The 27734-nt window shown below is 36.9% G+C and overlaps 1 protein-coding gene across 5 annotated transcripts in view; it reads left to right on the top strand.

Annotated features, from left to right (window-relative positions):
* The window catches only part of LOC128025993 (phospholipid scramblase 1), a 104306-nt gene extending 80539 nt beyond the window's left edge, over positions 1–23767 (top strand). For 2 of the 5 annotated variants that reach the window (XM_052612690.1, XM_052612672.1), the window contains 8 exons: positions 11995–12078; positions 12150–12220; positions 12489–12531; positions 14885–15105; positions 22532–22693; positions 22854–23015; positions 23145–23194; positions 23279–23767. In XM_052612690.1, coding sequence (XP_052468650.1) covers positions 12161–12220; positions 12489–12531; positions 14885–15105; positions 22532–22693; positions 22854–23015; positions 23145–23174 — 678 coding nt within the window. In that variant the 5' untranslated portion in view covers positions 11995–12078; positions 12150–12160 and the 3' untranslated portion in view covers positions 23175–23194; positions 23279–23767. Of the gene's footprint in view, positions 1–10789; positions 11048–11803; positions 11843–11994; positions 12079–12149; positions 12221–12488; positions 12532–14884; positions 15106–22531; positions 22694–22853; positions 23016–23144; positions 23195–23278 lie in introns of those variants that run through there. The other 3 variants (XM_052612654.1, XM_052612663.1, XM_052612681.1) reach the window with 3 other exon arrangements.
* The last annotated feature ends 3967 nt before the right edge of the window (positions 23768–27734 follow it).

Raw genomic sequence — 27734 nt, 5'->3', positions numbered from 1 at the left:
CATAGTAATACTCCAATGACTGCTGGTTGATATAGTTGCAGAGTTACCCAACAGCTCTCTAAGCAGTACCATCAAAATAATCAAACTGATATTACAATAAAAGAGGTTCAAAGCAAATGTGTCATATAACAAATTCATCTGATATCTGATCTTATGGCTGTTTGAGTGAAATTTTTTTTTTATTATTATTACTACTTATAAGTGGTCTTTGACCGCTTTAAGTAAAGTAGCATCAGAAAAATGGCTAGATATGAGACTTATAATACATTATAACTATGAGAAATATAATCCCTTGTAAAAGTAGATGCAACGTGTTCATTGTGTTATAAATAATCATACTCTTAAAAGCTATAACCACAATGTGATCTGGAAAGATGAGGACCCAAAAGTTCTTGTCGGTAAACGGGTCAGCACTCGGGCAGAGTGCGGGGATGGGTGATCGCTGACCTCCTCTCTCCCTTACGAGACAACGTCAGGTGGCAGGAATGGTGACTGCCAAAAATACTCGTCAGCACCAGCAGGACTGGACAGAGAGCAGAGCAACAGGTTAATCCAGAGCACCGTTTGATCTGACCTGAGACTGGAGAACAAGAGGCAGGATAGGACCCAAGAGGACTGGACTGGAAAAAGATGATTGTGTAGCTTCTGCATCAATAGCAAACGAAATAATCTAGCAGAGAAAACAGAAAATGGGGAACTAGAAATAGCAAGGATGATTAGGGAAAAGAGAGAACAGGTGTGAATCTATTAGCGTGACAGAGGAGAGATAATGAGAAACAGCTGAAGAGGTGTGTGAGTGTAACAAAATAACCAGCAGGAGAGAAGGGAAACCGAATCCATGACACACAAATAAGTAAATATATTAAACCTGTTCTTATGAATATTCATAAGATGATCGAACATATTATAAGTTGTATTATAATGCATTCCTTATAATGCTTTAAGAATACCCTTATAATGTATAATATGGGCTTCATAGAAAGTGTTAATACAAAAATACTTGAACAGGATGAAATGGTATTATTCCTGGGCCTGTGCAGACTTCTCAGCTTCATACCTAAAAAAAAAAAAAACAGTAAAGAAAGAAAGAAAAGGCAATTATTTTAAAATACTACTAACATTTACAAAAGCATTAAAAAGCATTATAATTAAGTAGTGCCAGTACTTCATATTTTTGCCCAAGTTATACTACTAAAGGTAATATGAACAAGTTAACAACACAGATTTACCAGAATATTTACCATATTTCAACAATGAACATATAGCCTACAAGTAAAATCATAGATAACACATTTTGCCAGTGGAAAATAAATGGTGTAAATATAAAAAAATAAAAGTTTGAAGAGTTCATGTGCTTAATTAGTAAGACTATACAACAATATTCAGAGAAAACACATATAATCTCAAAACATATAAAATGGTCTTCTTTATGGAGATGACTCTTCCCGTCTGCCTCATGACGGTCAGTCAGCACCACTGACTTTTAGGTCTTCACGAGTCTCCCTATTGGTCTGCTGGTGCCACTGTGGGAGGAAAATACTAGTTTACTGGGAAAGTGAGTAAAAGGACTATACGACAGCTGACATATAGTGTGAGCAGAGTTCGCTCACACTATATTTTTATAAAAATAATGTAGCTTTATATCTAGCAAACATCATCAGAATAAAAGGTATAAAGTTAAAGTGAACTTACCACACACTTGTGGGCTTTCATCTTCACAATGAATCTGTCATGGTGCCATGTATCGCATGGGGAGATGTTTTGTTAACACATAAAAATTACTAACACCTAAAATGCAACTCATTACACTCTCTGTGCTGTCTGTTTTGGGGGGATGGACATTAATAAATCAGACATAGTTTATCCAAATTTGATACTTTACTACATGTTAGGTGTGGATAAATTTATTATTCATGCACCAATGCTTATTACTGTATTAAAAAGCATTGCTATATGGATGATAAAAACTTGCTCTCATAAATGTTTTTATCAGGATTTTTGTAAATGGTTAACTACCAAACTGAATGAAATAGCATAGCATTCTTCGTGACCAGAGTTGGCATATTTCATTCTGTAACCTATAAGTTACATTTTATGCTCTCCAAAAAGAAACTTATAATATCTGGATCTGGCAACATGACGGAGAAGCAACTCTCTATCAAGGCCCATTCGGTGACCAAATAAAGTAACGTTAAATGTAGGCTAATTCTGCTACTTTTGCTGATACCCATGATCATTAAACACGGCCGTTGAGCACCAATCGCAGCACTGGAATCGCAGCAGCAGCATCAACCAGCCTGGGCCGCACCTCAGTTCTTACTGCAGCAAGCCTCTCTCACTTCCCGCCGCGGCTCAGCCTTTCACCATGGCTTTTCCGGCCGAGGCGCAGTTTGAGGCCGGCGACACACTGGATGCATGGTGCAAGCATCTCAGCTGCGAGGAGTGTCCGTCTTTAATTCGGCTCCCATGTTAACAGGTTAGAGCTTGCAGACTGCCTGTGTGAGACAACGCGTGGGAAAATGCGTACATGCTAGAAATAGAACCATAGCCTATTTTCCATGCGAGTGGTGTGTAAAGACAGAAAATACGAGGCAGCCGCCATGCTCCTGACACGCAGCAGAAACGCAGCGTAGCCAGTGTGCCTCCTCTAGCAGCGCAGATCTTGCGTCGTAAATCAATACATTTTCAGGTGAAAACGCTAAATACAGGTTTCGCGGATAGAAAATAGTGCGGGAGCTGCGTGGAGTTCCATTCACATACGTATGCGGAAATTTCAGTTCCGATTTGAGTCTCGGATGCGTTCAAATATCTGAACTTCTGCGACTAGACCGTATGCAAACGCCCGACCGGATGTCATGTACTCTAATCAAATCTATTGGTGCGAGGTCAGAATTAACAATATTTTGTTAACTTTAACATTATTCTGCAAACACAATTTATGTAAAATGGTGGTTTATAATAATTATGGAATTATTTACGTTGATTAGCCCCATAAAACCTACTGCTTTTATTTTGGGGGCCATTTGATTTGTGACAATGTATTCATACCTTAAATACATTAAAATTATTAATTTTACCATGGTGAACATGCCAAGGTAACAGTTGCTGCACGACCAGTTTGAAAGTTCTGCACGACTGCTGCTAGAGGGAGAAATGCGACAATCATGCCGTGGAAAGGTGGCTTAAAGTTTGTTAAATGAGGCGATGTAGTTCAGTCGAATGACGATGCCATTTTTTTACCATGAAGCCAAAGCATTTTTTCCAGAGTCTTCATCCACACTGAAATGTCCAAAGATATTTTCTGCCTTACCTTACATGTTTAAACCTCACTGAGATTATACAGACATAAGTTTAATGCAATTATTTATATTTCTGGCAGAACCAATTTATTTAGGGACATATTTCACAATTTACTGGCATGATCACAATTTATCTAATACACCACTACCCTCGTTTTGCCGCAGGACAGCAAGTGTGAGTCAAATTTAGTTGTCTTTCTAGGACTGTAATATGAAAAGCATGCAAGTAAATATCTTTAGAAACTGCATGGAAGTGAATAACACATAACTGCAATTAATGTTATTGCCATAATCATGTCTATTGGAAAGTTTTACAAGACTAAATGATATCCATAGTTTTCAGAAGCCTCTGTTTCCACAGTCTATACTACAACCCCCAACTACTCCCGGGCGCTGCAACATAAATGGTTGCCTACTGCTCTGGGTGTGTGTTCACTGCTGTGTATGTGCATCTTGGATGGTGAATGAATGAAGAGCAAGAATTCCAAGTATGGGTCACCATACTTGGCTGAATGTCATGTCACTTTCACTTTTTTCACTTCCAACAACTACAGCAGCCGAAGCAAGCTCGGCAGGCGGCCAAAGCAGCTATCTCTCCTGCTTCTGTAGGAGCCTTTTCCGTATTTCCCCACTGCCATATATATATATATATATATATATATATATATATATATATATATATATATCTAAAGATAATAATAAAAAAAAAAAACACATTTGGTCTCACAGCGAGAACTTTCCCGGTAGAGCTCTTTCATCCAGTGAGCATTGGGTCTCACAGCGGACACAGTGTGAGAAAATCTCCCAGTCAAGCTCTCATTTTCTTCTTTCCTGTTTTCTCTTTCTGTGCAGCAAGCATTTGGTCTCACAGCGGATGCAGTGTGAGAAAATCTCCCGATCAAGCTTTCATTTCGCTCTTTCCCATTTTCTCTTTCTGTCCAGCGAGCATTTGGTCTCACAGCAGATGCAGTGAGAACTTTCCTGGTAGAGCATTTACTTTTTCTCTTTCGTCCAGCGAGCATTGGGTCTCACAACGGACGCAGTGTGAGAAAATCTCCCGGTCAAGCTCTCATTTCCCTGTTTTCTGTTTTTGTCCAGCGAGCATTAGTCTCACAGCGGAGAACGGTACAAACTCGCCTGATCACTCCAAATTACAATTGCTCCCCGTTGCAGGCCAGCAGGGCCTGTCAGTCCAGGTACAGTGAGCCGCCATCACGGGCCCACTGGCCAAACATTCGGACCCTTTCTCGAGATGCCAGCCCACCAAACGCGGCACTCATTTGGGGGGTGGGGGGTCTTTAGTTCGGGGGCTGTCCTCTGCTCTTTAGCTTTTTGGGGGGTACTCTAGGTTCGGGCCATTCCCGAGTTCGGAGCCCCTTCCCCGGACAGCACGCCAAATATGCATTATAATACTTCAGCTAATTATATGTAAGTGTGAACTCGTGAACTGTCGTTAAAACACCTGGAGTCGGCTCGTTTGTTTTATCAATTAAGCCGTGCTAACCAGCATTTCCCTCCCGCAGTGGTGCTGGCTGATCGGCTGGACCATCATGAGGCAGATGAGCATGCATCCTTCTTAATGAGACACAGCTGATATTTGTTCCCTAATTAAGCACATTAACTCTTCAAACTTTTATATTTACACCATTTATTTTCCACTGGCACATCCGACACGTTTGCCCACAAAGATAGCATTTTTAATATATTATGAAGCAGACATGCCTGTATGCGCTCACATTTAAAGCATTTTTATGGAAGTGAAAACGTTATTTGGGCATTTGCGTTACACGCAGAAACATTCAAAAGCATTGAAACTTGTTTTAAGCCTCTGCCCAATGAATTTATAAATAAAACATCCTACGTTTGCTAAGTAAACTGCCAACCTTTTAATTTTTGGTACAGCATTAACGTTAACACTTCAGCTACGACAGTTCAATCCCGACTGGCTTCGTTAAGTTTCATTAGTGACTCTGCCATTACTGTATTTTCAAATATTTTTTAAAAATATGTACATCCAATTATATAACAGCAGCAGTAATTAGGCTAATATAAAGTGAAATATAATTATCTTACCTTGATAGTTTAGAGAGTTTATCCATTGACACGCAGGCGTAGACCGTGTTGAAATGGAAGGTAGCAACTGTTTTTTTTTTTTGAATGAGAAGGGGCATGAAGACACACACGCCAATCATCGCATGACTCAAAGACCGCATACCACTAGTGCTTTTAGATTATAAGAAAGAAAAACTCTTTGAGATACTTATAAATAAAATAAAATAGGATTATTAATAAAATAAATAATCTTGTATTGTTACATTATGATATAACCCTAAATTATATAACACATGAAATACATACAGTTAAATCAATTTAATTGTTAGGTTTATGTAGCTACCCGTAACTGCATAGAAAGAAATAATCTGCAAAAAAAAATAATAATAAATAAATGTATATAACTATAAATATATCCTAATATAGCCCAAATGTGGCCCATCTGGGACCCACAAATGAACAATAATGGGCAGCCTAACTGGGGCCCATAACTGTATCCAAGCTGGGGCCCACATTCATCCCATCAAAGTCCCCACTCTGAGCCCATACCCAGTTGACACCCACATAGCCCAGATAAATCCATGTTGGGCCCACATGGACACGTTGGCTGGAATAATGCCAGACTAAAATATGTCGAGGTCAACATTTTGAAATATTCATACGAACTGAAATACGACCTTTGCATCTAAATGTTGTAGGACTCAGAAAAGTTGCATTTTAGCTCACATTCTCCAGTGATTTATTAAAGGGCATACTGACACGCAAAACATGATTTTTACTTCCTAATTTTTAACACTTCATTTCTAGCTTAAGTAACGTATATTTATTGGCATAAGTAACTAAAATGTAACGCATTATTTTACTGCATTACCACGAAAAATAATTAAATGGGAGTATTATAGCAGTCTATAGCAATCAATCAGTAAACACAAACCTTGTTCTCTGTTCCTCGCTTTGCACCACCATGGTCTGCGATTGAAAAATGAATGCACTGAAAGATGGGGAAGAGTCTGGGGCCATTTACATATGAAATTTAAATTTGTGTACTGGAGCTGCAAAATTTTAGGGGGGCTGAGAAGTCATTATATATAACCCCCCTAAAATGGCCTAGCGACGCCAAAAATTCTAACTTTTTATTATTATTATTATTATTATTATTTTTATTTTTATTTTTATTATATTTATTATTAATAATATGAGAACTATCACATCTCAAACAGAGAGAACACTGTTATTGTGTTTGGGAATATGCATGCATAATTTAAACATAATCACATTATATCTGATTAAAAAAATGTTTTAGAAGAGAACGCTTTTGTTTAGAGCAGCTGGGGGAGAGCAACAGCGCTCGACTGAAAAGCCAACTCCCTGTCACAAGAATGTTTTTGCTGAATATCGGCATGACATCAGACCAAACCAGACCGCCCTCAGACACATTTCTAAACAGCATGCATCTTGTGGTGATCACCAGTGTCGGTTCATTGTTATGTCTCAGTGTAAACATTGAGGTTACTCTGGTTTTTTGTTTCCCCTTTGGGTGGCTTCAGTTGTGTTTTTGTTTATGTTGATGAGTTATAAATAAAGAATCCTCATCTGCTTGCACTTTATCTTCGCCTCTCACGATCTGTGACAGCATTGCCTGACATTTCAGTTCCTCATTCTCAAACTTAATTGCAGTCAACCAAATATAACATTTACACTGTTTATTTTAAAAGATCCGCGGTGAAATCAGTGTGCAGTTCCCAAATAATTTAGTTTTTTACAAATGTGAATTTTACGTGAATATTGGAACATGAGTGAAGTAGGCTATAAAGCCATGTCTAGGCTACATAATAAACACAACCAAATAATAATTAAAAAAAATGACAAAAATTTAACTGTATATTACTGCTACTAAACAACAAAAACAACACAGCATCAACTACTTTGTTTTTAATTAATCAGTTGCAGTTTGCAAACAATATTCTCAAACTTTAAAGCGTTGGTTCATCCAAAATTTTGAATTATGTAATTAATACAGTAACTCACCCTCTAAAAACTATGACTATTCAGCATTGTCTTCTCTTCCGTGTATGTTGTGTGAGATTTCAAAACACTGCAGTTTAGTGATATACGGTTCCCGAACGAATCATTCGATGTAACCGGATCTTCTTGAACCAGTTCACCAAATCGAACTGAATCATTTGAAATGGTTCGCGTCTCCAATAAGCATTAATCCACAAATTACTTAAGCGGTTAACTTTTTAATGTGGCTGACACACGTTCAAAATATCAATACAGCAATATATTGTGATGCATTCATTGCTGATTCGAGTATCGATAGGGATGATAATGTACTGATACAGCAGCATATGCTTTGATGCAGTTTTGAAAAAGAAACAATAGAAAAGACAATTTTAAGTTTAAAATAATAATAGCTCTGGGATTAGAAACTGAAATGTCTTAAATTGTCCCAACCTGATGGCTTTTTCTTCTCTGTTTTACAGAATAATTAAGAACAGCGGTTATAGTAAAAACTATAGAAACACTTGTGACTCTACATTTTCCTCTTTCTCACCAGCCTCTTTCTCCTGGCTTGCTGTTACCTGCTCTCTTTCTGTCACTTGTGCCTCTACATTTCCCTCTTTTTCTTCCTCTATCTCCATCTCCTCATTTGATCTATTACTTTCCACTCTCTTTCCTTCTAGGAACAAGGCTCAATTTACAATTTCAGCATTAATCTATTATTTTAACCATCACTACTACTCTTGCACCTAATCAATAAGTCCACCTTAAATATTGGTACAAAATATTAAAAAACTGATACACTGGAATATAGTGATCAATATTATTATTACTGTTGTAGTTTGAATTGAACACCTTTGCAATGTAAACAAATGATAGGCTACATTTGTTATTCATTTTCTTCACACTGCACTTTGATTTCAGGTATATTATGAATTTTTTATTGACATTGATATTTTTACATTTATTTATAGGGAGATATTATTGAGTTTACAGGGTAAAGTGGTATTGCTATTGTAAACACGGTTGCTATTGTAGAAAAAAAAAATATTTGCGTCACATTTAAAATATAATTATATTTAAATTTATTTCAGAATTGTTTTTATTTTTATAATGATAATTCAGAGAATGAGAAAATCTGAATAAGCCTTACCAGTGCTGTGATAATTATTTTTAAGGCACTCTACATGTTAAAAAATAAATAAGTACTGTAATATAATAAAAGTTTAGTCAAATAACATAAAAAAGACCAGACCCCTCGATGCTTGTGAAACTTTTCTCTATCAAACAGCACACTAGTGTTACTTTTACACTACATGCTACACACAGCAATATAAAGAACATATCTGCATGTTATCACATCATCACATCGTCCTTGTAAACTAATAAGTAAATAAACATCAAAATCACTTCGCTGAGAACGAAACACCACTTACCAGCTGCCACGGTGTTGAAAATATCCTCTAGCAATTAAAAAGTGCGAATGCCACGTGAGGAATCATTCCGGTTGGATGAGGTCGTTGTTGTCAGGTGAAAGCTCATCATGTTTGTCATTTTATTTACGGTTAAATTATTATTAATAAATTGTACTAATATTATGATTGGGCATGGGCAAGCATTCACAAAAGGGAATGTTATTACAAAAAAAGAATTCAAGTAAATTTTGCTTTGACAAAAGGGCACTTAAGGGTCAAAGGAGCAGGTGCTCAAGTGAACCGGTTCTTTCTGACAGTTCAATCAAATGGTTCACCGGTTCTTTTGCGCTCGATTTAATGTCATTGGCGATGACTGTCCTTCATTCAAGCCTTCGGTTTACACGCGCCGATAAAAGTAGCACAGAATCAGTTCAGAATCAATCACCAAAAGAATCAGTTTGGTTCAGATGCTCTGTGTGTCTGAATCACACATGCGTAGTATCATCAGCTCCTCGGTTCTTGAATCGGACGCGTCTGACAGAAACGGTTCTCAGTTCAGTGTTCGAATAAATGTTGAAATAATAATTATTTATTATTGTTCTGCGTAGTTTGAAGATATTTAAAAAAAAAAATCTTTATCCTGTATATATATATATTTTAATCAGGAAGAGGATGGGGGGTCAAGGCATTTTTTGGCAGGGTCTTGAGACCCCCCAAGACCCCCCCTGGCACCGCTGGTGGTTATATACTGTAATTCCTCAAATAATAAACGGTAGTCAAATAAACGCCGGGCCTCTTATAGTGGCCGGGGACGCGGTCAACACAGACAAATAAAGGCCGGGGGAAAAATTGTGCAGCACAGCCAGATAACGAACGTACACGCCCACTGCCGGAGCGTTTCTTGTTCTCGAGAACCGGTCGCATCGGTTTTCGGATCATCAGTACACTGAACTGAGGGAGGCAGGGTTTCATATTTTTTTGAAGCACCCCTGGGCGCCGCCATTGTCTAGTGGACCCCCACCTGCTGTTAGCATTCCATTGACTCCCATTCATTTTGGCGTCACTTTGACAGCGAATAACTTTACATCTGAGGCGTTTAAAGACTCAATTTGTCCATTAATTACTGAAACACGAAAATGTATAAGTAGAGAAAACTACCGTATGGACAGGAGGAGAAGCGCGCAGGCAATCTTTTACTGTCTATGAGGCTATCGGGGGTGGGTTCTGTCAGACGCATCCGATTCGAGAACCGAGGAGCTGATGATACTGCGCATGTGTAATTCAGTGTGAAAGACTGACACGGAGCTCGTCTGAACCGAACTGATTATTTTGGTTATTGATTCTGAACTGATTCTGTGCTAATGTTATGATCTCTGTCCACTGGAATGCTATCGCTTTTAATTTAAAATGGGTTATTTAAAACAATTACTTATCAAACTAAATAAAGAAATAAAGGCCTGCCTCTAATAAAAGCCTGCTTCAAATAAAAGCCTTCTGCAGTTCAGGTAAATAAAGGCCCAGGCTTTTATTTGAGGAATATGTCATTTTATATCTGCTTATTTTGTCATTCTTGTTCTGTAATATCGCTAAATGTAAATAATTTGTTGTGAACTGAAAGGAAATAAATAGGCTAAATAATGTTTATGTTTGTAAAAGTTTCCTTATTTTTTACAGATATTTACATTAAAAATTATGTAATTGTTTGCAGTTACAAGGTTGACTGGTGTTTTTGACCTGATTGTCATAAAGTCAATGATATGATTGTTTTGAGCAGCCACATTTATCAAGTAGAGTCATTCGTACGATAAGACTGGCAGCATATGAATGTTTCATGAATCGCACGTGAATTCTGTCCTAAGCTTTGTGCGCACTGCGAACTGATCCGCGCTCGTTTCTACGTTAGATCGATAAATGAGGCCCAAGGACATGGCCAGGAAAAAACTAATGTGAGCCGAACATGTTCCCTCCCGGTCACCGTAGGAAATAACCATAATGAGATTTCTTCGACAGTCTGTTTCGTTTTCATATAAGGGGTGTGTGTTCGTGAGAAGAAGCAGATTGTTTCCCAGGAAGGAAACACATGTAGTGTGTGAGGCAGAGAAAGAGCGTCGAGAGAACCGCTCTGCGTGACTGTCTCCCACTAAAATAATAATAATAAATATAAAAATAACCTGTCTCTCTCTGAGCGTAATTTAATAAAGTAAATTGAAGTAAAGGACTAAAATACGAGATCGACGGCATCAGGATCCACAGCACTTCACTTTGAACAAGTAACACGTGAGTTGTTAGCGTATTCGATTAGTGATGCAGCATACACTGGAAAATTTTGTCAGTTAAACTGTAACGTTAACATCAAAACTAATGAGATGGATGTTATGAATCAACGGAGCAGCATATTAATGGTTAAGTCAGGTAAAAATAGTTCCTTAAAGTAACAATTGCATGTTTACAGCTGACACAGTATCTATCCCTCTGGAATCTTATAATTGTTATGTCATTGTTATTAATTTATGCACAATATTTCTTCACTGAAGGCCTAGTATACTGAAAACTAGTAGTTAGTTAGTTGGTACTGTATATAATGATGTGGTTCGCGGAGTAATACAGGTATTAATTATTTAAATAATTGACTGCTTATTAAAAAAATATTTAGTTTCCTTAAATTTACTTTAACGTATGGTAAATTAATATAAATGCATTAATTCGCTTTTTTATTCATAAACTAAATTATAAACATATTTACTATGTTACAAACCTCTTGTATTCAAGTGGATTATCCTAAAAAGTGTTTAGGAAGACTACATGTGATTTGCATTCTGTATTTGCTTTCCAACTTGCCAGTTATTTCCTGGTCAATTCCCAGGTGTCCCCAAACTGAATTTTGTGTATTGTTGCCATCCTGTTTGTTTTGTGGATTCATTGGCAATGAAAATCTTGGGTGGTCGAAATTCCATTCCCTACAAAGCATGGACAGAAAAAAAACATGCAGGAAATCATTTCCTTAACTTGCTTTTCTGGTTTGCATGTTTACAGAGCTTAATTTGCAGTCTTCCGTCATGGCAACAAATAATGGTGAGTGTGTCAAACCTTATCATTAGCAACCTGATCCAGAAAGGACTCTGTTAAATTGCTGTTATACAGTATCTAACAAAGAAAGGCATTCATATGACATTGTCAGTTGATGTTCTTTGATACTCTTCTTTAATTCTCTTTATTTAAACCAGGTCCCCCAATTGACCTCCAACCACAGAAAAATGCAATTCATCCCACCCCTCCTTATAGCCAGGGACCAGCTGTACCAGGCCAAGGTAAGGGAATCTGAGGAAATTTTCAAAATTGTATCCCCCTTTCTCACTGCTAATTTTCTACCTTTTGCAAGGTCAAGTGCCCATGATGCCAGTTCCACAAAGACCCGCTGGCTGCCCACCAGGACTGGAGTACCTGACCCAGGTAGAGCTTTACTGCTGCGTATGAACAGCACAGTGTGCCACTGTAGGCAAATATGTTTTTGTTGTTGTTGTGTGTGAAATGAGATAGTATCTTCTCAGGAAATGGTAATTCAGTTTGCATTGGTTTCCTGAGTTTTAAAATGATGAAGTCCTATTGGAAGAACTGTGTATTACTTATGAGATACTTTGGAAACACTTTAAAAATGAATATCATGCCATCCAAAGTTCTAAAGATGGTACTCCGCATTTATTCCCTTTTTACAACACAGATTGATCAACTTCTTATACAGCAGAAAGTTGAGCTGGCTGAAGGTAAATTTGTGTTTTTTATTTAAATTTTTTTTCCCCAACTGATATTATTTGAATATTTTGCAAGTTCTTTTAAATTGAATGACTTTTATGTCAACATAACAGAAATGAACTGACCCTGGTTACATTTGCTTGATCATGCAAGCTTTACACATTGTTACAGCTCTCCGATCTAGAGTTTGGGAGCTAGTAACAAAGTAAATAAAACAAATATATATTTCAGTTAAATTAAAAGAAAATAAAAGTAAACACGGAGAGATAACCAGGATGATCCATTCTCCTGTCCCAGAATCAACACAATAACGATCTCTTTTAATCTGAATAATGAAAACTTCTAACAACTCACAAAAGAAATGTCCACAACAAAGTTTAATAATTCCAGTGTGTGTGTGTGTGTGTGTGTGTGTGTGTGTGTGTGTATATATATATATATATATATATGGTTGTCCGTTAACGTGAGACTCTTGTCGGGCGATTAAAAAAAATATCTCCGTTAATCTATTCTCAAAGTTGGGTTGGGAGCTTCGTCTATACTAAGGAAGCTATGATGACTTTCACCTTGATATTTTATATAACCGACTGGCTGAGGCCAGCCTAAAAAGATGCTCAGGACAGTTGATGGGCCACTGCTGCGCATCGTCACGCAAGCTTATCTTTTTCACGTGTTTTTATGCCTTACCGCTTGTCGATTTAAACATTAAAGCATCCAAACACAAGATGCACAAAGTGTAGCTGGTTACTCGCGGCGCGTGCTGTGTTCGGTGCGAACGAGAGAGAGAGCCGCGTATCACGGACAGCGACACCGTCAACAATATTGACGGCAAACTATATGTTTGACAGGTGAAATATTCCAGTGTGTCACCAGCCGAAGGTTTTCAAAAGGCATCACGCGAGTGTGAACATCACTATAACTAGGAAAAAAAAGATTTTAATTCAAACGCAGCTCCTGTCGGCATTTAAACAGACCTTTGCTCTTAATTCCGATCGGTCCAACGCAATAACGAAATCTAAGCAGGTCTAAAAACTGAAACTGTTGACGCTGCAACTCTACACTTTGGAAAAATTATATATATACATTTTGAATATGAGCAGACCTACAAGCTGGGATTGGTAATGCTGCACTGTAATCATAGTTATTTATTTATATTTTTCATTATATTTTATTATATGATATTAGTTTGAGACAGAGTATTTTATTTAGTGGAGAACTTTGCAGCAGTATTTTATTTCTTAATCTTTTTTTAATTATATATATATATATTATTAAAAAGTATTTTAAAAAAGTGTAAACAAATTGTTAAAAAACGTTTATATTAATGAACAACCTGCAGTTTAATGTTTCCATTTCTTTCCCTTACTGTACCAAAAATGAGCCGAACTGTGACTTTAAAACCGAGGTACGTTTTAAAAAAATTTTCATACATTTTATATATATAAATAAATATAATCAGGAAATCTAACTTCAGGTGATGGCTCGGCCATTATAACAAACAAAAACTTATCCCAAAACCCTCTTAAGTTACCTAGAAAAAAATACAATAAGTAAAATAAATTACAAAGGACTTCCCTCCCTCCTTAACTTACCTTAAAAAGGAGAAACAGATGAAAAAGGCACACTCCCCCTATATTCCTCAAACAAAAGAAAAGGAAGTAAAGATATCTAATTAGTCCATCATAAACACAGTACTAACCAAAACACAAAAAGATCACACAGATTAATTTCTCTTTCTACTAAGAAACACTTCACTTCCTGGGAAAACAGGAGGAAGAATTAATACCAGCAAAACTGAAGTCTTTCTGCACTCACAGATTACAAATATCTGCTCAAGAGTGAAAGTGTTTCTGGATCATTTAACCTTTTTGAATCATGTCCATGATTGTCATAGCAAGTTCAAAAACCTTTACCAAGTTTGTATAATTCAGATAAAGTAAAAAGTTATAAAAACCAAAACATACTGTACATTTGTAGTTTTTTTTTTTTTTTTTTGATCAAAAATGCCAAAATGGAACCAGAGGGTTAATACAAATTTTATTTTTAGGTTGAAAATATATTCAACTGAAATGTATTCTACTCTGGATACTTTTTGTCACTATTATAAGCACCTCAGCCAAAGTATTTGACCTTGTTTTTGTGTAACATCTATAATCTGTAATGTTAAACTATCCAAACACACTTCCATGGAGTTAGACAACAGCAAGGGCTTGTCTGATAAAAGTTGCCAGGCAGTTGCAAGACAGAATTGGCTAGTAACCAAGGCAGAGTTTACCGATGGGTCAGTTAATGTAGTTCACTAAGTTTGACAAAATGCACAAATCTTACTTTTAATATTAATATTTTTATTTTGTCGTATCACAGTTATATTGGGCTGGGAGACCAATAATAAGTACATGGTGAAGAACAGTATGGGGCAACAGGTGTTCTTTGTGGCTGAGGAAAACGACTGCTGTAACAGACAGTTCTGTGGACCACTGCGCTCATTCGTCCTCCATGTTCAGGATAACTTGGGACAGGAAGTGATGACACTCACTCGTCCTTTGAAGTGTGGAAGCTGCTGTTGTCCCTGTTGCCTGCAAGAGGTAATAAATATTTTGGTTCTTGAAGTAATATTCTGTTTTTGAAACTCACTTTAATTCAGCTTTCAAAGCCTTTGATTTGAAACTCATGTTTCATTGTTAAAGATATAAAGCTGGTTGAAAGATTTTAGGTTCAAACTAGATTCATGTGGATTGTAGATTCATGAACTATCATCATTGTGCTGTTTGTGTAGAAAAACAAAAGATGCTTTGGATGAAATAATTTTATCCAGAGTTTTTAAAAAATTCTCCTAATGCATCTTAAATTTGAATTAAACTTTAAATTATTAAAGGGGTCATATCGCACTGCTAAAAATAATATTATGTTGTCTATTTGGTGTAATGAAATGTTTTTATGCGGTTGAAGGTTCAATAAACACATTATTTTCACAATATATGCCCCGCCTTTCTGAAACGCATAGATTTTTACAAAGCTCATTGGTCTGAAAAGCAAGGTGTGCTCTGATTGGCCAGCTATCCAGTGCATTGTGATTGGTTGAATACCTCAAGCATGTAACAGAACTGTTACGTCCCTTAACATTCTGTAACATATTGTCATTGGAATGACCTCCCAATCTCAATTCGTACAGCGGAGTCTTTACTCATTTTCAAGAAACATCTAAAGACTCATCTTTTTCGCCTGCACTTAACCTACTAACACCAGCACTTTTCCTTTTCTTATCTTTTTCATTTAATAAAAAAAAAAAAAAAAAAAGAGAAAAAAAAATACCTGGCTATGCGTTCTATACTAGACTAACTGAGACTTGTCATGGCACTTGTATACTGTTGTTGTTCTTTTGTTGACCTGACTGCTTCTATTGTTCTCATTTGTAAGTCGCTTTGGATAAAAGTGTCTGCTAAATGATAAAATGTAAATATAAATGTGACACAGTCTCCTGGCACGACTGGACAAAAACAATAAATCCCATTACAAATAAGGCATGTGTTGCCTCTAGTGGGGAAATAATTACTGATTATAATGACTTATACTGTCTTTTTATGCGTTGCATTAGCGTATCGCGTCGGGTAAACATAAAACTATGGCTGCATATGTGATCGGAGAAACGACAAACAACAAGCACTAAAACTTGCATTTGTATTCTCAGTGGCAATTTCTTCAGATATATATATATATATATATATATATATATATATATATATATATATATATATATATATATAAAAAACATACTTACAGGCTGTGTCAGAAGTGCCAGACTGTCCTTGCAGAGTTGGAACTGCCCCACTTTATAGAACAGCTTTTGAGTACAGATGCATTTTAGGCTACTCTGCAGGTTCAGGAAACGGTCCTCATCCTCCATAAAATGCAGTACACATCTCAATATTTGGGTTGAACTGTTCTGGAACAGTGTTGTAAATGCAACTTTACTCTTTTACAAAACAAAGTAGTTTCGCTTTCACAACGAAACACACAGTGTCACACACAGCGGGCTTGCGGCAACCACATGTGACGACCCCAGGCTGGACTCCCCTTTGTCCTCAGTGAAAGCCGATCCGATATATTTCCTCAGCAACCAGCATGGATCAGTTCTAGGCATGACCAAGCGGATACCGTTCTCTTTTGGAAGGCCAAACAAAGTAGTTTCACTTTCACAATGAAACACACAGCATCTCCGCAACATGGCGGCGGCGGCAACAACAATACTTCAGCGAGAATTAAAGTATTTCCTTCTTTCTTTGCGTGAACATGTGTTATGCAAATCTTACCACACAGAGACATAGACATGTGGGGGCATGTTTAAACAAGCCGTTTTAGGAGGGCGTGGATTATGGAGGACCAAGAGTGCCACTTAAAAATAAAATGAAGAATCAATTTATTGATTTAATAATTAAAACATAAAAATGCATATTAATTAATTAATATTAATTCATATTTTTTAAAGTTGTTTAATAAAAAAAATAGATTTAAAAATATATGTATAAATAGACAAAATTAAAATGTGGATTAATAAAACAATAAAAAAGTAGGTTAATCTTTTTAAATGCACATTTTAAATGCATTTAAAATGCATTTGGCAGTTGCTTTTGCCTCTCTGTTTGCAAATTGCTTTTCTAAAAAATTCAATTGGACAGTAAACACGTGGGAGCAACCAATTCACTTTTGCCTCGATTTGACGAGCCAACCCCTCTCTCGCTTGTAAATGTAACACGCACTCTCATTGGACAGTGAGAAGAGCTTTATGTCATTACTAGGGAGACCACCCGTCCCGCGTAGCGCGTGCGTGCACAGTGTTTGAAGCCCAATTCATGCGTCCCACAAATTGAGACTGTGTCACGCATAATCAATGCTTGCTCAAAAAAAGTTGGTCGCTCCCAGGCAGCCAAACAAACATTACTTGACAGTTCAGCACACTACTGTTGCCACACCCACCCGTCAGTTGAACTGCTGACTAGGTTGTTGTCAACTTTTTCCGTTGTTGAACAGCGCACGAACATGCATACCAGACACACTGGGAAGGATCTTTTAGATGCACGCTTTTCAATTCGAAAAATGGAGAAAGAGAGGCACCGCCATCATCAATTAAAAAAGAGAAGGTGTGTCCTGTTTCAAACTTTTTTTTTCATGCGCCTGCCTTTACTAACATGAAATTTCACCATCCTTTCTCACCCTTCTCGTTCCGTGAACCTCTAGAGTTGTGAGTTTAGACTTTTTATTTTTAACTGTTCCTGTGGTGTTGCGCAACTATTCATTTTAATCCTATAATTGTATATTATAATTTATTTAAAGTGAATACATTTTAATGAAAAATATAATAAAATAGCTAAAGTAAATCTTAATCAATCAATCAATCACCTTTATTTATATAGTGCTTTAAACAAAATACATTGCATCAAAGCACTGAACAACATTCATTTGGAAAACAGTGTGTCAATAATGCAAAATGATAGTTAAAGGCAGTTCATCATTGAATTCAGTTATGTCATCTCTGTTCAGTTGAAATAGTGTCTGTTTTTATTTGCAATCAAGTCAATGATATCGCTGTAGATGAAGTGACCCCAACTAAGCAAGCCAGAGGCGACAGCGGCAAGGAACCGAAACTCCCATCGGTGACAGAATGGAGAAAAAAACCTTGGGAGAAACCAGGCTCAGTTGGGGGGCCAGTTCTCCTCTGACCAGACGAAACCTTAAGTGGAAGTGCATCTGTCAATTCTGTCATGAGGATACATCAGCAATTTGTTTAGGGGGTATGTGCTAAAAATGGTTAAACCACTATTAGTGAGTCTGCCCATGGGGTGGGAGCACCGCCGCGCAAGGCAGTGTCCAACATTGTCCAACACAAAGTGTGAGGGGGATCTGAACATGTTTGGAGAGGGATTGTGGATGATTTGTTAACTTTAGCTGATTTCTGCTAAATAAATTCTCTCAGTTATCGTGGGCCGACACAAAATGCAGCTTTGGCATGTCACAACGGAACTTCCAACATCATTACTTGGCGTGGCCGCCATGTTGATGGCCTCTTTTATTGCTACTCGGACTACTGCGCAGTATTTAGACGTACTCCCTCTCAGCCATGTGTCTTAATTTGATTAATTAAAAATATATCGGCTTTATGATATGCAGCTCCTGAACCCATCCATTTGTGAACTGTACATGAGACTCCAATGACTTGTAGCTTCGGAGCTGTTCTGAAGTGTAGGCACTCTTAAAACAAACAAGGTAGCCAAAGATATCTGTAATGAAACAAATGTGGCAGCAAGTCGTCGTCCACATGGTTTTTGTCCATTATCCCTGGCATCCGTATTTAGTATATCCCTGTAAATCCCACAACCTTTTAGCGATTTTAGCATCTTTTTTCTTTCTCCCAACTCTGCTTCTTCTCATTCGACTTGCTGTATGTTTACATTCGTGAGGCCATTAACATGGCCGCCACGTCCCAGAATGCAACGCGGCACCCAAGCCCTATACTTTTGTTTTGTATTTTAAAAACTACATTTCAACCACAGGACTGTCATTTGTTCTGACACTAGTCCATTATATACCACAGGACTGTCATTTGTCTGCATTTATCAAGAAGTTTGTTAATAAACTCAGTTTATAGTTGAGATTCGCTGCATAATCATCTTGGCCTGCTTTAGAAACAGTCTGCAAATTTTCCTCATATATATATATATATATATATATATATATATATATATATATATATATATATATATATATATATATATATATATATATATTCATGTCAATATAAAGTGGTTGCATACTGTTAAAACTGACTATGCTAGGTTGGTAGGTATGTGGTAGTCAATAGTTCACCACAACATAAGAGAAAGCTGAAACTGCTGTGTATGTGTAATACAGGTGCTGGTCATATAATTAGAAGATCATCAAAAATTTGATTTATTTCAGTAATTCCCTTCAAAAAGTGAAACTTGTATATTATATTTATTCATTACACACAGACTGATATATTTCAAATGTTTATTTCTTTTAATTTTGATGTTTATAACTGACAACTAAGGAAAATTCCAAATTCAGTATCTCAGAAAATTAGAATATTGTGAAAAGGTTCGATATTGAAGACACCTGGTGCCACACTCCTATCAGCTAATTAACTCAAAACAGTCAAAACGGTCTCTCAGTCTAATTCTTTAGTCTACACAATCATGGGGAAGAATGCCGACTTGACAGTTGGAGGAGGGCAAGAAACAAAAGGTCATTGCAAATGAGGCTGGCTGTTCACAGAGCTCTGTGTCCAAGCACATTAATAGAGAGGCAAAGGGAAGGAAAATATGTGGTAGAAAAATAGTGTACAAAAGTCTTGAGGCAGAGAGGAGAGGCACACAATCCACGTTTCTTGAGGTCCAGTGTAAAGTTTCCACAATCTGTGATGGTTTGAGGTGCCATGCTGTCTGCTGGTGTTGGTCCAGTGTGTTTTCTGAGGTCCAAGGTCAATGCAGCCGTATACCAGGAAGTTTTAAAGTACTTCATGCTTCCTGCTGCTGACCAACTTTATGGAGATGCAGACTTCATTTTCCAACAGGACTTGGCACCAGTATCTGGTTTAAGGACCATGGTATCCCTTTTCTTAATTGGCCAGCAAACTCGACTGACCTTAACCCCATAGAAAATCGATGGGGTATTGTGAATAGGAAGATGCGATATGCCAGACCCAACAATGCAGAAGAGCTGAAGGCCACTATCAGAGCAACCTGGGCTCTCATAACACCTGAGCAGTGCCACAGACTGATCGACTCCATGCCACGCCGCATTGCTGCAGTAATTCAGGCAAAAGGAGCCCCAACTAAGTATTGAGTGCTGCACATGCTCATACTTTTTATTTTTATACTTTTTAGTTGGCCAAGATTTAAAAAAAAATCCTTTCTTTGTATTGGTCTTAATTTATATTCTAATTTTCAGAGATTCTGAATTTGTGATTTTCCTTAGTAATCATCAAAATTAAAATAAATAAACATTTGAAATATATCAGTCTGTGTGTAATGAATGAATATAATATACAAGTTTCACGTTTTGAATGGAATGAAATAAATCAACTTTTTGATTCTAATTATATGACCAGCACCTGCATGTGTATGTGCTCGCCCGGGTATCTACTGAAATATTCTGCAATTAAAGATCAAAGTAGGGTGCAAGATGATATGTAATTTTTTATTTATTTTTGAATTAACAGGTAGGCCAAATGCAAGCACAGTGCAGCTGTACTAGAAAATATGTGCACAACATTTGTTAATTTATGAAGTATAAAAATGAAAAGAAAAATAAACCATTTAAACGCATAACATAGGCCTAACTTTACATTCTTACATTATTTTCCTTTGAACAGAGCTCAATTTAGGCATGGCAAAAGTTAAAGTGAAAAAAAGGTAAAAGTGACGTGACATTCAGCCTAGTATGGTGACCCATACTCAGAATTTGTGCTCTGCATTTAACCCATCCGAAGTGCACACACACAGAGCAGTGAACACACACACACACTGTGAGCACACACCCGGAGCAGTGGGCAGCCATTTATGCTGCGGCGCCCGGGGAGCAGTTGGGGGTTCGGTGCCTTGCTCAAGGGCACCTAAGTCGTGGTATTGAAGGTGGAGAGAGAACTGTACATGCACTCCCCCCACCTACAATTCCTGCCAGCCCTTTCAATTGGGAGTCCGACTCTCTAACCATTAAGCCACGACTTCCCCACTGCAATGAAGTGCTGCAATGAATTCATTTTTACAACCAACAGAATGTTAAACATTGACTGATAACTTGTTCAAAGTTCATTAATTATGCTTACATAAAATTTAGTGAAGGTTGAATCTGCATGTCTCGTCAATGAGTGGGCATATGCAATGATGAAGAACAAGATTTTGGTGGTTTTAAGACCCAGAACCACGCTGACTGAGCAATAAAGCCATAGTGAGCCCTTTTATTAAAATACCTGGAGCCTAGGTATTACAAAAATAACAACATTTGTCATTCACTAAGTATTACTTGATGTAATTCTATCTCAAATGTAAAAATAGTCAAATCCATCTCTGAAGATTTCTGTGCCACCCCAAACTGGTTTCTGGCCCCTTCCTGGCCACCCCTATGAAGACATCCACGGCCTAAGAGGGCAAAGTGATTAATATCAGTTCATTTCTGAGTATCTTTATTGTTCGAGGGGGAAAAAACACATTTTTGTGAATGGGCATTTGATTTACATTTGAGAGAAATGTGTGGTGTGTGTGGTCAACTGTGTGATTTCAGTAGATTCCAGTGAGTTGAAAACATGCTATGGCGGGCATAATGTAAGTGTCATTAAAAGTTAGAAATTATTGAAAATAAAACTTTATTAAATATTTGTATATTTAAAAAAACGGCTGCTTCACTGCTTAATAATATTGTATATATTGTCTAACTAATTAAAGTGCCACTGACATACAAGATTATTATTACATACATAGAAACATAAAATAGGAAATTATATCACAGAGAGGACCATTGCAGATTCAATGACTGTGTGTCAAGGTCAATAAGTCTTTTACAATACCAGGATATTTGACATTTTAATGAAAATGCAAGGTAGCTGTGGTTTAGATAATACCATGAGTTTATGATTTTCTTAGTAATAATTCAATATACTTAACTCTATCTGGGCACTAGTGGACAATCTTAGATGTCTTTGACCCTCTTAATATTTTAGACCATTGCTGAATAGTTGCTCATAGGCTGGATGTCCATTGCTCATCCAGCCTATGCGTGTCATGCCTTCAAATCATCTTCACCAACGTACTGTTATGAATTATGTGTTGCATGATGGGTACTCCACAAAGCCACTGTCATGGGTCATGCTTGTGATTGATTTAAAAGCTTAAATGCAACCTTTCACTTGTGAATAATTTTACAGTTCTACTATATTTCTATATTTATATGCCTAAATTCAAATCACTGTTTTATGTGTCTTCTCTGTCTTCCTCTTAGCTTGAAATCCAGTCTCCACCGGGGACCCCGATTGGATATGTGATCCAGAACTGGCATCCTTTCCTTCCTAAGTATACCATACAGAATGAGAAGAAAGAAGGAGTTCTGAAGATCATAGGGCCGTTCTGTTCATGCAGATGTTGCGCTGATGTGAACTTTGATGTATGAAACATACAAGACTGGAAGATTAATGACAGTTTGATAATTCAGTTTTTGATCTTGGTCATAAAACTATAAAACCTTGTGATCCTTCCATAATACATAAAAAAAAATGTCATGATCATAAGTAGTTTTTTTTGTGTGTGTGTGTGTGTCTAAATAGGTTTTCTCCATGGATGAATCAACAAAGGTGGGCAGAATCTCTAAACAATGGACAGGTCTGGTGAGAGAAGCTTTCACCGATGCAGACAATTTTGGAATCTCCTTTCCTATGGATCTGGATGTGAAGATTAAAGCTGCTCTTTTTGGAGCATGTTTTCTCATAGTAAGCATAAATAAGGCATTATTATGTCAACATATTTTTGGTTAGACCAGTTTATATCCTTCTAATGTTGCTTGAATAAGCTCTGTGTTTCAGCATAGTGAATAATCTGATATTATTCTTCTTTTGTAGGACTTCATGTTCTTTGAACACAATAAATAAATGTATTTTCTGGAGGTCATGTAAGTATAATAATATTGCATGGCTATTTTAAAATGACAACATGATTTATGAATGCATAGTTTTAATTATTGTCTTTCAATTAGTATTTCAGACTGAATTTTGAACTCCTTTCTCTGGATATGTTAACCATGGATTCAAATGTGGATCACTCGGCTAAAAAAAAATATTACACATATAACTATGTACATTAAATGATGGAGTCTATTCCTTCACTACTGTTCATGAGCCACCACTAGGTGACAGCAGTTCCCTTTACAGTAATGATGAGATGCCTTCTGTATCAACAAAGTACCTGTTCTAAATGTGCTGCCAAAAAATGTACTAACTAAACATTATATACAGTTAACAAACTTGTAACAAGCAAAATGTTGATTGCTTAAGTGTGCTCCATTGTAATAAATAGTAAAATGAAGTGTTATATCAGCATCTGCTTCCAATGTTTGCAAGTCATTCTTACAAATGTGTAATAAAATTTCCATTGCTTAGGTACAGGAGTAATAGTTATAGGAGTAATTCATATTATATTTCTAATAAATAATGAGATGATAAATAAAAAATATTATTCTAAATCATTTTCCCAGTTTCATTTCATGTCTTATTGCTCCTCAACTCCTCATTATGCCTTCTTGGAATTAAATAATGAATATCAATTTCTACTTTTTATTTCCAGTTGAAACTAAAAAAAAAAAAAAAAAAAAAATCAAACCATATTATTTATTTCTTAGATGATAAACGGATGCCACTAAAGTCATGTTGAAAACCGCATATCATAGTGCTGGATGAAATATATGCCAATGCATAATGTGTGCTGTATCACATATTATGCGATCAATGGCAGACAAATGGAGAGAACTAAAATTCCCTGACAGTAATGTCAGTTAAATGCATTATTCCTGTCTGCCTACATTACTCTAACCCTTTTGAAGACTGAAGCATGTCATCCTAAACTGTCCACTCCACACAATTAAAAATATATCAGCAGTTGCAGTGCATACTACTGTGCAGAATGAATAGTCTGAATATCTGAGTAGCAACAGAAGGTCAAGACGTGTGCATAGCATTAGACCTGAAGACAAGAACTGTTCAGCAGTGACAAAGACACGATCAATTCACCCAACCATGAACAGGTTCAATATAACTTAAAGCCAACAAATAAATTCAAAATTAACATTTTCTTTATGAATTTACTTTCCTGATTTTTCTTTCTTTTGAGCATAATTAATGTTATGACAAAAAAAAAAAAAAAAATTGGAAAAAAAGAAAAAAAAAAGTGAGTAAAGAATGAATGAATAAACCTTGTCATCAAACCACAGGGCTCTGTAATTGGGTATTTATTGAAGCATGTTTCCACTTCAGAGTAAAATAACTAAATACTTTACATAAAGAATAAAATAAAAAGAATAACTACTATTTAGAGCTACGTTATAACCTGCGGTATGATTTTATTTATTGTATTTGTAACTTTATATCTCACAATGTGATTAGTCGTACTTATAAATGAATATCTTGCAATGTGTCTTTATTCTTAGTATTTGCCATTTTACGTTGCACATTTTGACTTTATCAAGTGATTTGATATATCATGGAACTTGATGTATTTGTGACTTTATATCTCAAATTATGACTTTCATGACTTTATTTCTCATATTTGTGATTTTAGATCTCACAATAGCCGGATTTCCACTGTCGGGCCAGTGCGAGCGCTTAAAGCGGGCCGGGGAGGGCTCATAGCCTCGGGCCAATAGCACTGAGGCCAGAATAGCGCAGGGTTTCCACCCAGGGGGCAAGGAACTCGACCGGAAGTTGAAGTCGGGTGGGGGCTGCCATCTTTTAGCAGAACTTCACTTGCGTTAGCATTCCCATTGACTCCCATTCATTTTGGCGTCACTTTGACAGAGAATAATTTTACATCTGAGGCGTTTAAAGACTCTGTTTGTCCATTATTTATTTCTAAAGATACACGACAATGTATAAAGGGCTCCATTACCTTCTATGTTACATTATGGCCCCGTAGAAACAGTTTTTGTAAAAAATAGGCTAACGATTGCGTCATAACCACTCGTCTCTCAGTCGCATTACCGTACAGACAGGAGGAGAAGCTCGCAGGCAATTAATATGGCGTACTGGCGTTACATTTTAAAATACTATACAAAATAATTAATCAGAATACTTACTCCTGCTCACTCACGACAAAGAACTCCCCGCTCAAGCTCGCCGTCTCTGCAAGATTAACGATGGCAGTTTACACACACAGCCACTTAGAAGATTTACATCTGTCAGACAGGTTGCTGACGTGGTCAAGCTTCGTTTTAGTCTGCGCGTCAGAAACGGAAGTGCTAAAAAATACTAAAAATGGGCTTCACTTGTCTCAATTGAGTTCCAATGGGGTCGCTGTGTCCATTTCTTTTACTGTCTATGTTTCCACCAGGCAGCAAGGAAGTCGACCGGAAGTTGAAGTCGGCCGCGTGCCGCCATCTTGTAGCAGAACTTCACTTGCGTTAGCATCCCATTGACATCCCATTCATTTATGCGTCACTTTGACAGCAAATAACTTTACATCTGAGGCATTTAAAGACTTCATTTGTCCATTATTTATTTCTAAAGATACACAACAATGTATAAAGGGCTCCATTACCTTCTATGTTACATTATGGCCCCATAGAAACAGTGTTTGTAAAAACAGGCTAACGATGGCGTCATAACCACTCGACTCTCTGTCGCACAGTAGAGAAATTACCGTACAGACAGGAGGAGAAGCTCGCAGGCAATTAACTTAATATGGCATAATGGCGTTACATTTTAAAATACTATACAAAATAATTTATCAGAATACTTACTCCTGCTAACTCACGACAAAGAACTCCCCGCTCAAGCTCACAGTCTCTGCAAGATTAACGATGGCAGTTTGCATGCACAGCTACTACAAGATTTACATCTGTCAGACAGGCATAGCTGTCAACCCTCCCGTTTTTTCTGGGTTTCTCACGTATTTTAGCTCTTTTCCCGCTGTCTTCCCGTTTTAGTATTTTCCCATAAAATATCCCGTATTTTTACACTCTGTGTTAACTCAGAACATGCAACTATCTGTGTCTGTGAATTGGCTTGCACTTGGGTTGCTAGACCTCCAGTAAAGCAGGTGGCAGTATACAGTAGCTTACCCCACCATCGAAGAAGAAGACAGTTGCAGCGGCGCCAGCGGGTGGGAGGGATAGGGAAAAAGTAGCGGGAAGTGAACTTCGAGAGTAGAGTAGATGAGTGTCATGTGCGATGATGGATCAGGATGCCGAATGCCAAAATCAACGAATTAATCACCAACCAAAACCGAGGACATTATGCCGATATTTGAGTAAATGGGAGTCCACCTTCCACTACCTGACAAGCACAAAATTATTATTAATATTAAATTATTATTAAAATTACCTTGTTCATAAATAAATCACTTTTAACATATCAATTGGTCTGTCATTCTTTAATATATATTGTGTAGTTATAAATCCTTTAGACTGTTAATGATAAGGGCTTTTTTTTAGTTTGTGGTTAAGAATCGTGTAAAAAAAATCCCTTATTTTGGGGATGGATTCCGGGTAATCTCCCTTATTTTCAATGTTAAATGTTGACAGCTATGGACAGGTTGCTGACGTCATCAAGCTTAGTTTGAGTCTGCGCGTCAGAAAAGTGCTAAAAAACGCTAAAAATGGGCTTCACTTGTCTCAATTGAGTTCCAATGGGGTCGCTGTGTCCATTTTTTTTTTACGCTTATGAAAATAGCCTGCTTATTCAGTCAAGTCTGTTTCTGTTTATTTGTAGTCACATTTAGAATGAATGATAAAATCTCTATTTTTCTAAAAGCTCCCGAAACAAAAACCATTATTATATTTTGTTTATGATAGGCAACGTGAGCTAAACTCTCGAGACGAGGCTTGTGACAGATAATATAAGTTACTAAAAATTGTGATAGAGAATAAGAAGCTGACGTCTGATTTCTTCAACTGGTCACATTTATCATGTTTACTATGGTAATGTTAATGCCTAGCGTGCACAGACTTTTGCATCGCTTATAAATATCTCTGCCTTGTATGGTGATTATAATCCACATCGGATCAAGTTATTTCAAACACTCGCTGCTGATTGAAAGTGAAGGTTTGTTCGACATCGGCTGCGGCTGGATGCAACCGATCGACGAGAGTAGCCGCGTGCAGGTGGGGAGGAGCTGCAAACGGAGATATGAAGCTGGACACGTTGTTTTTTTATTTTTTATTTTTATTTTTATTTTATTGCTCAATAACATAAGAACAATGTCAAGGAATTACAAAAGAATCATATAATAAATCAAAACAAGGATTATAATTAAAAAAAAAAGGATGACAAGACAAAGAGACGCAAGAATACATACATTACCACAACTGATACAATAACATAAAAACCTAAATATACAGGGAAAGCTTTTAATTACATGTGTTTTCTTTAAAAATTTCTTCATGATATTTTATAAATCTTAGGGATTTTTTGTTGTTTATATAACTAAGAGATTTAAGAAGT

The sequence above is a fragment of the Carassius gibelio genome, chromosome A2, assembly GCF_023724105.1.
Source record: "Carassius gibelio isolate Cgi1373 ecotype wild population from Czech Republic chromosome A2, carGib1.2-hapl.c, whole genome shotgun sequence".
Lineage (NCBI taxonomy): Eukaryota > Metazoa > Chordata > Actinopteri > Cypriniformes > Cyprinidae > Carassius > Carassius gibelio.
This window is presented reverse-complemented; position numbering and strand designations above follow the sequence as displayed.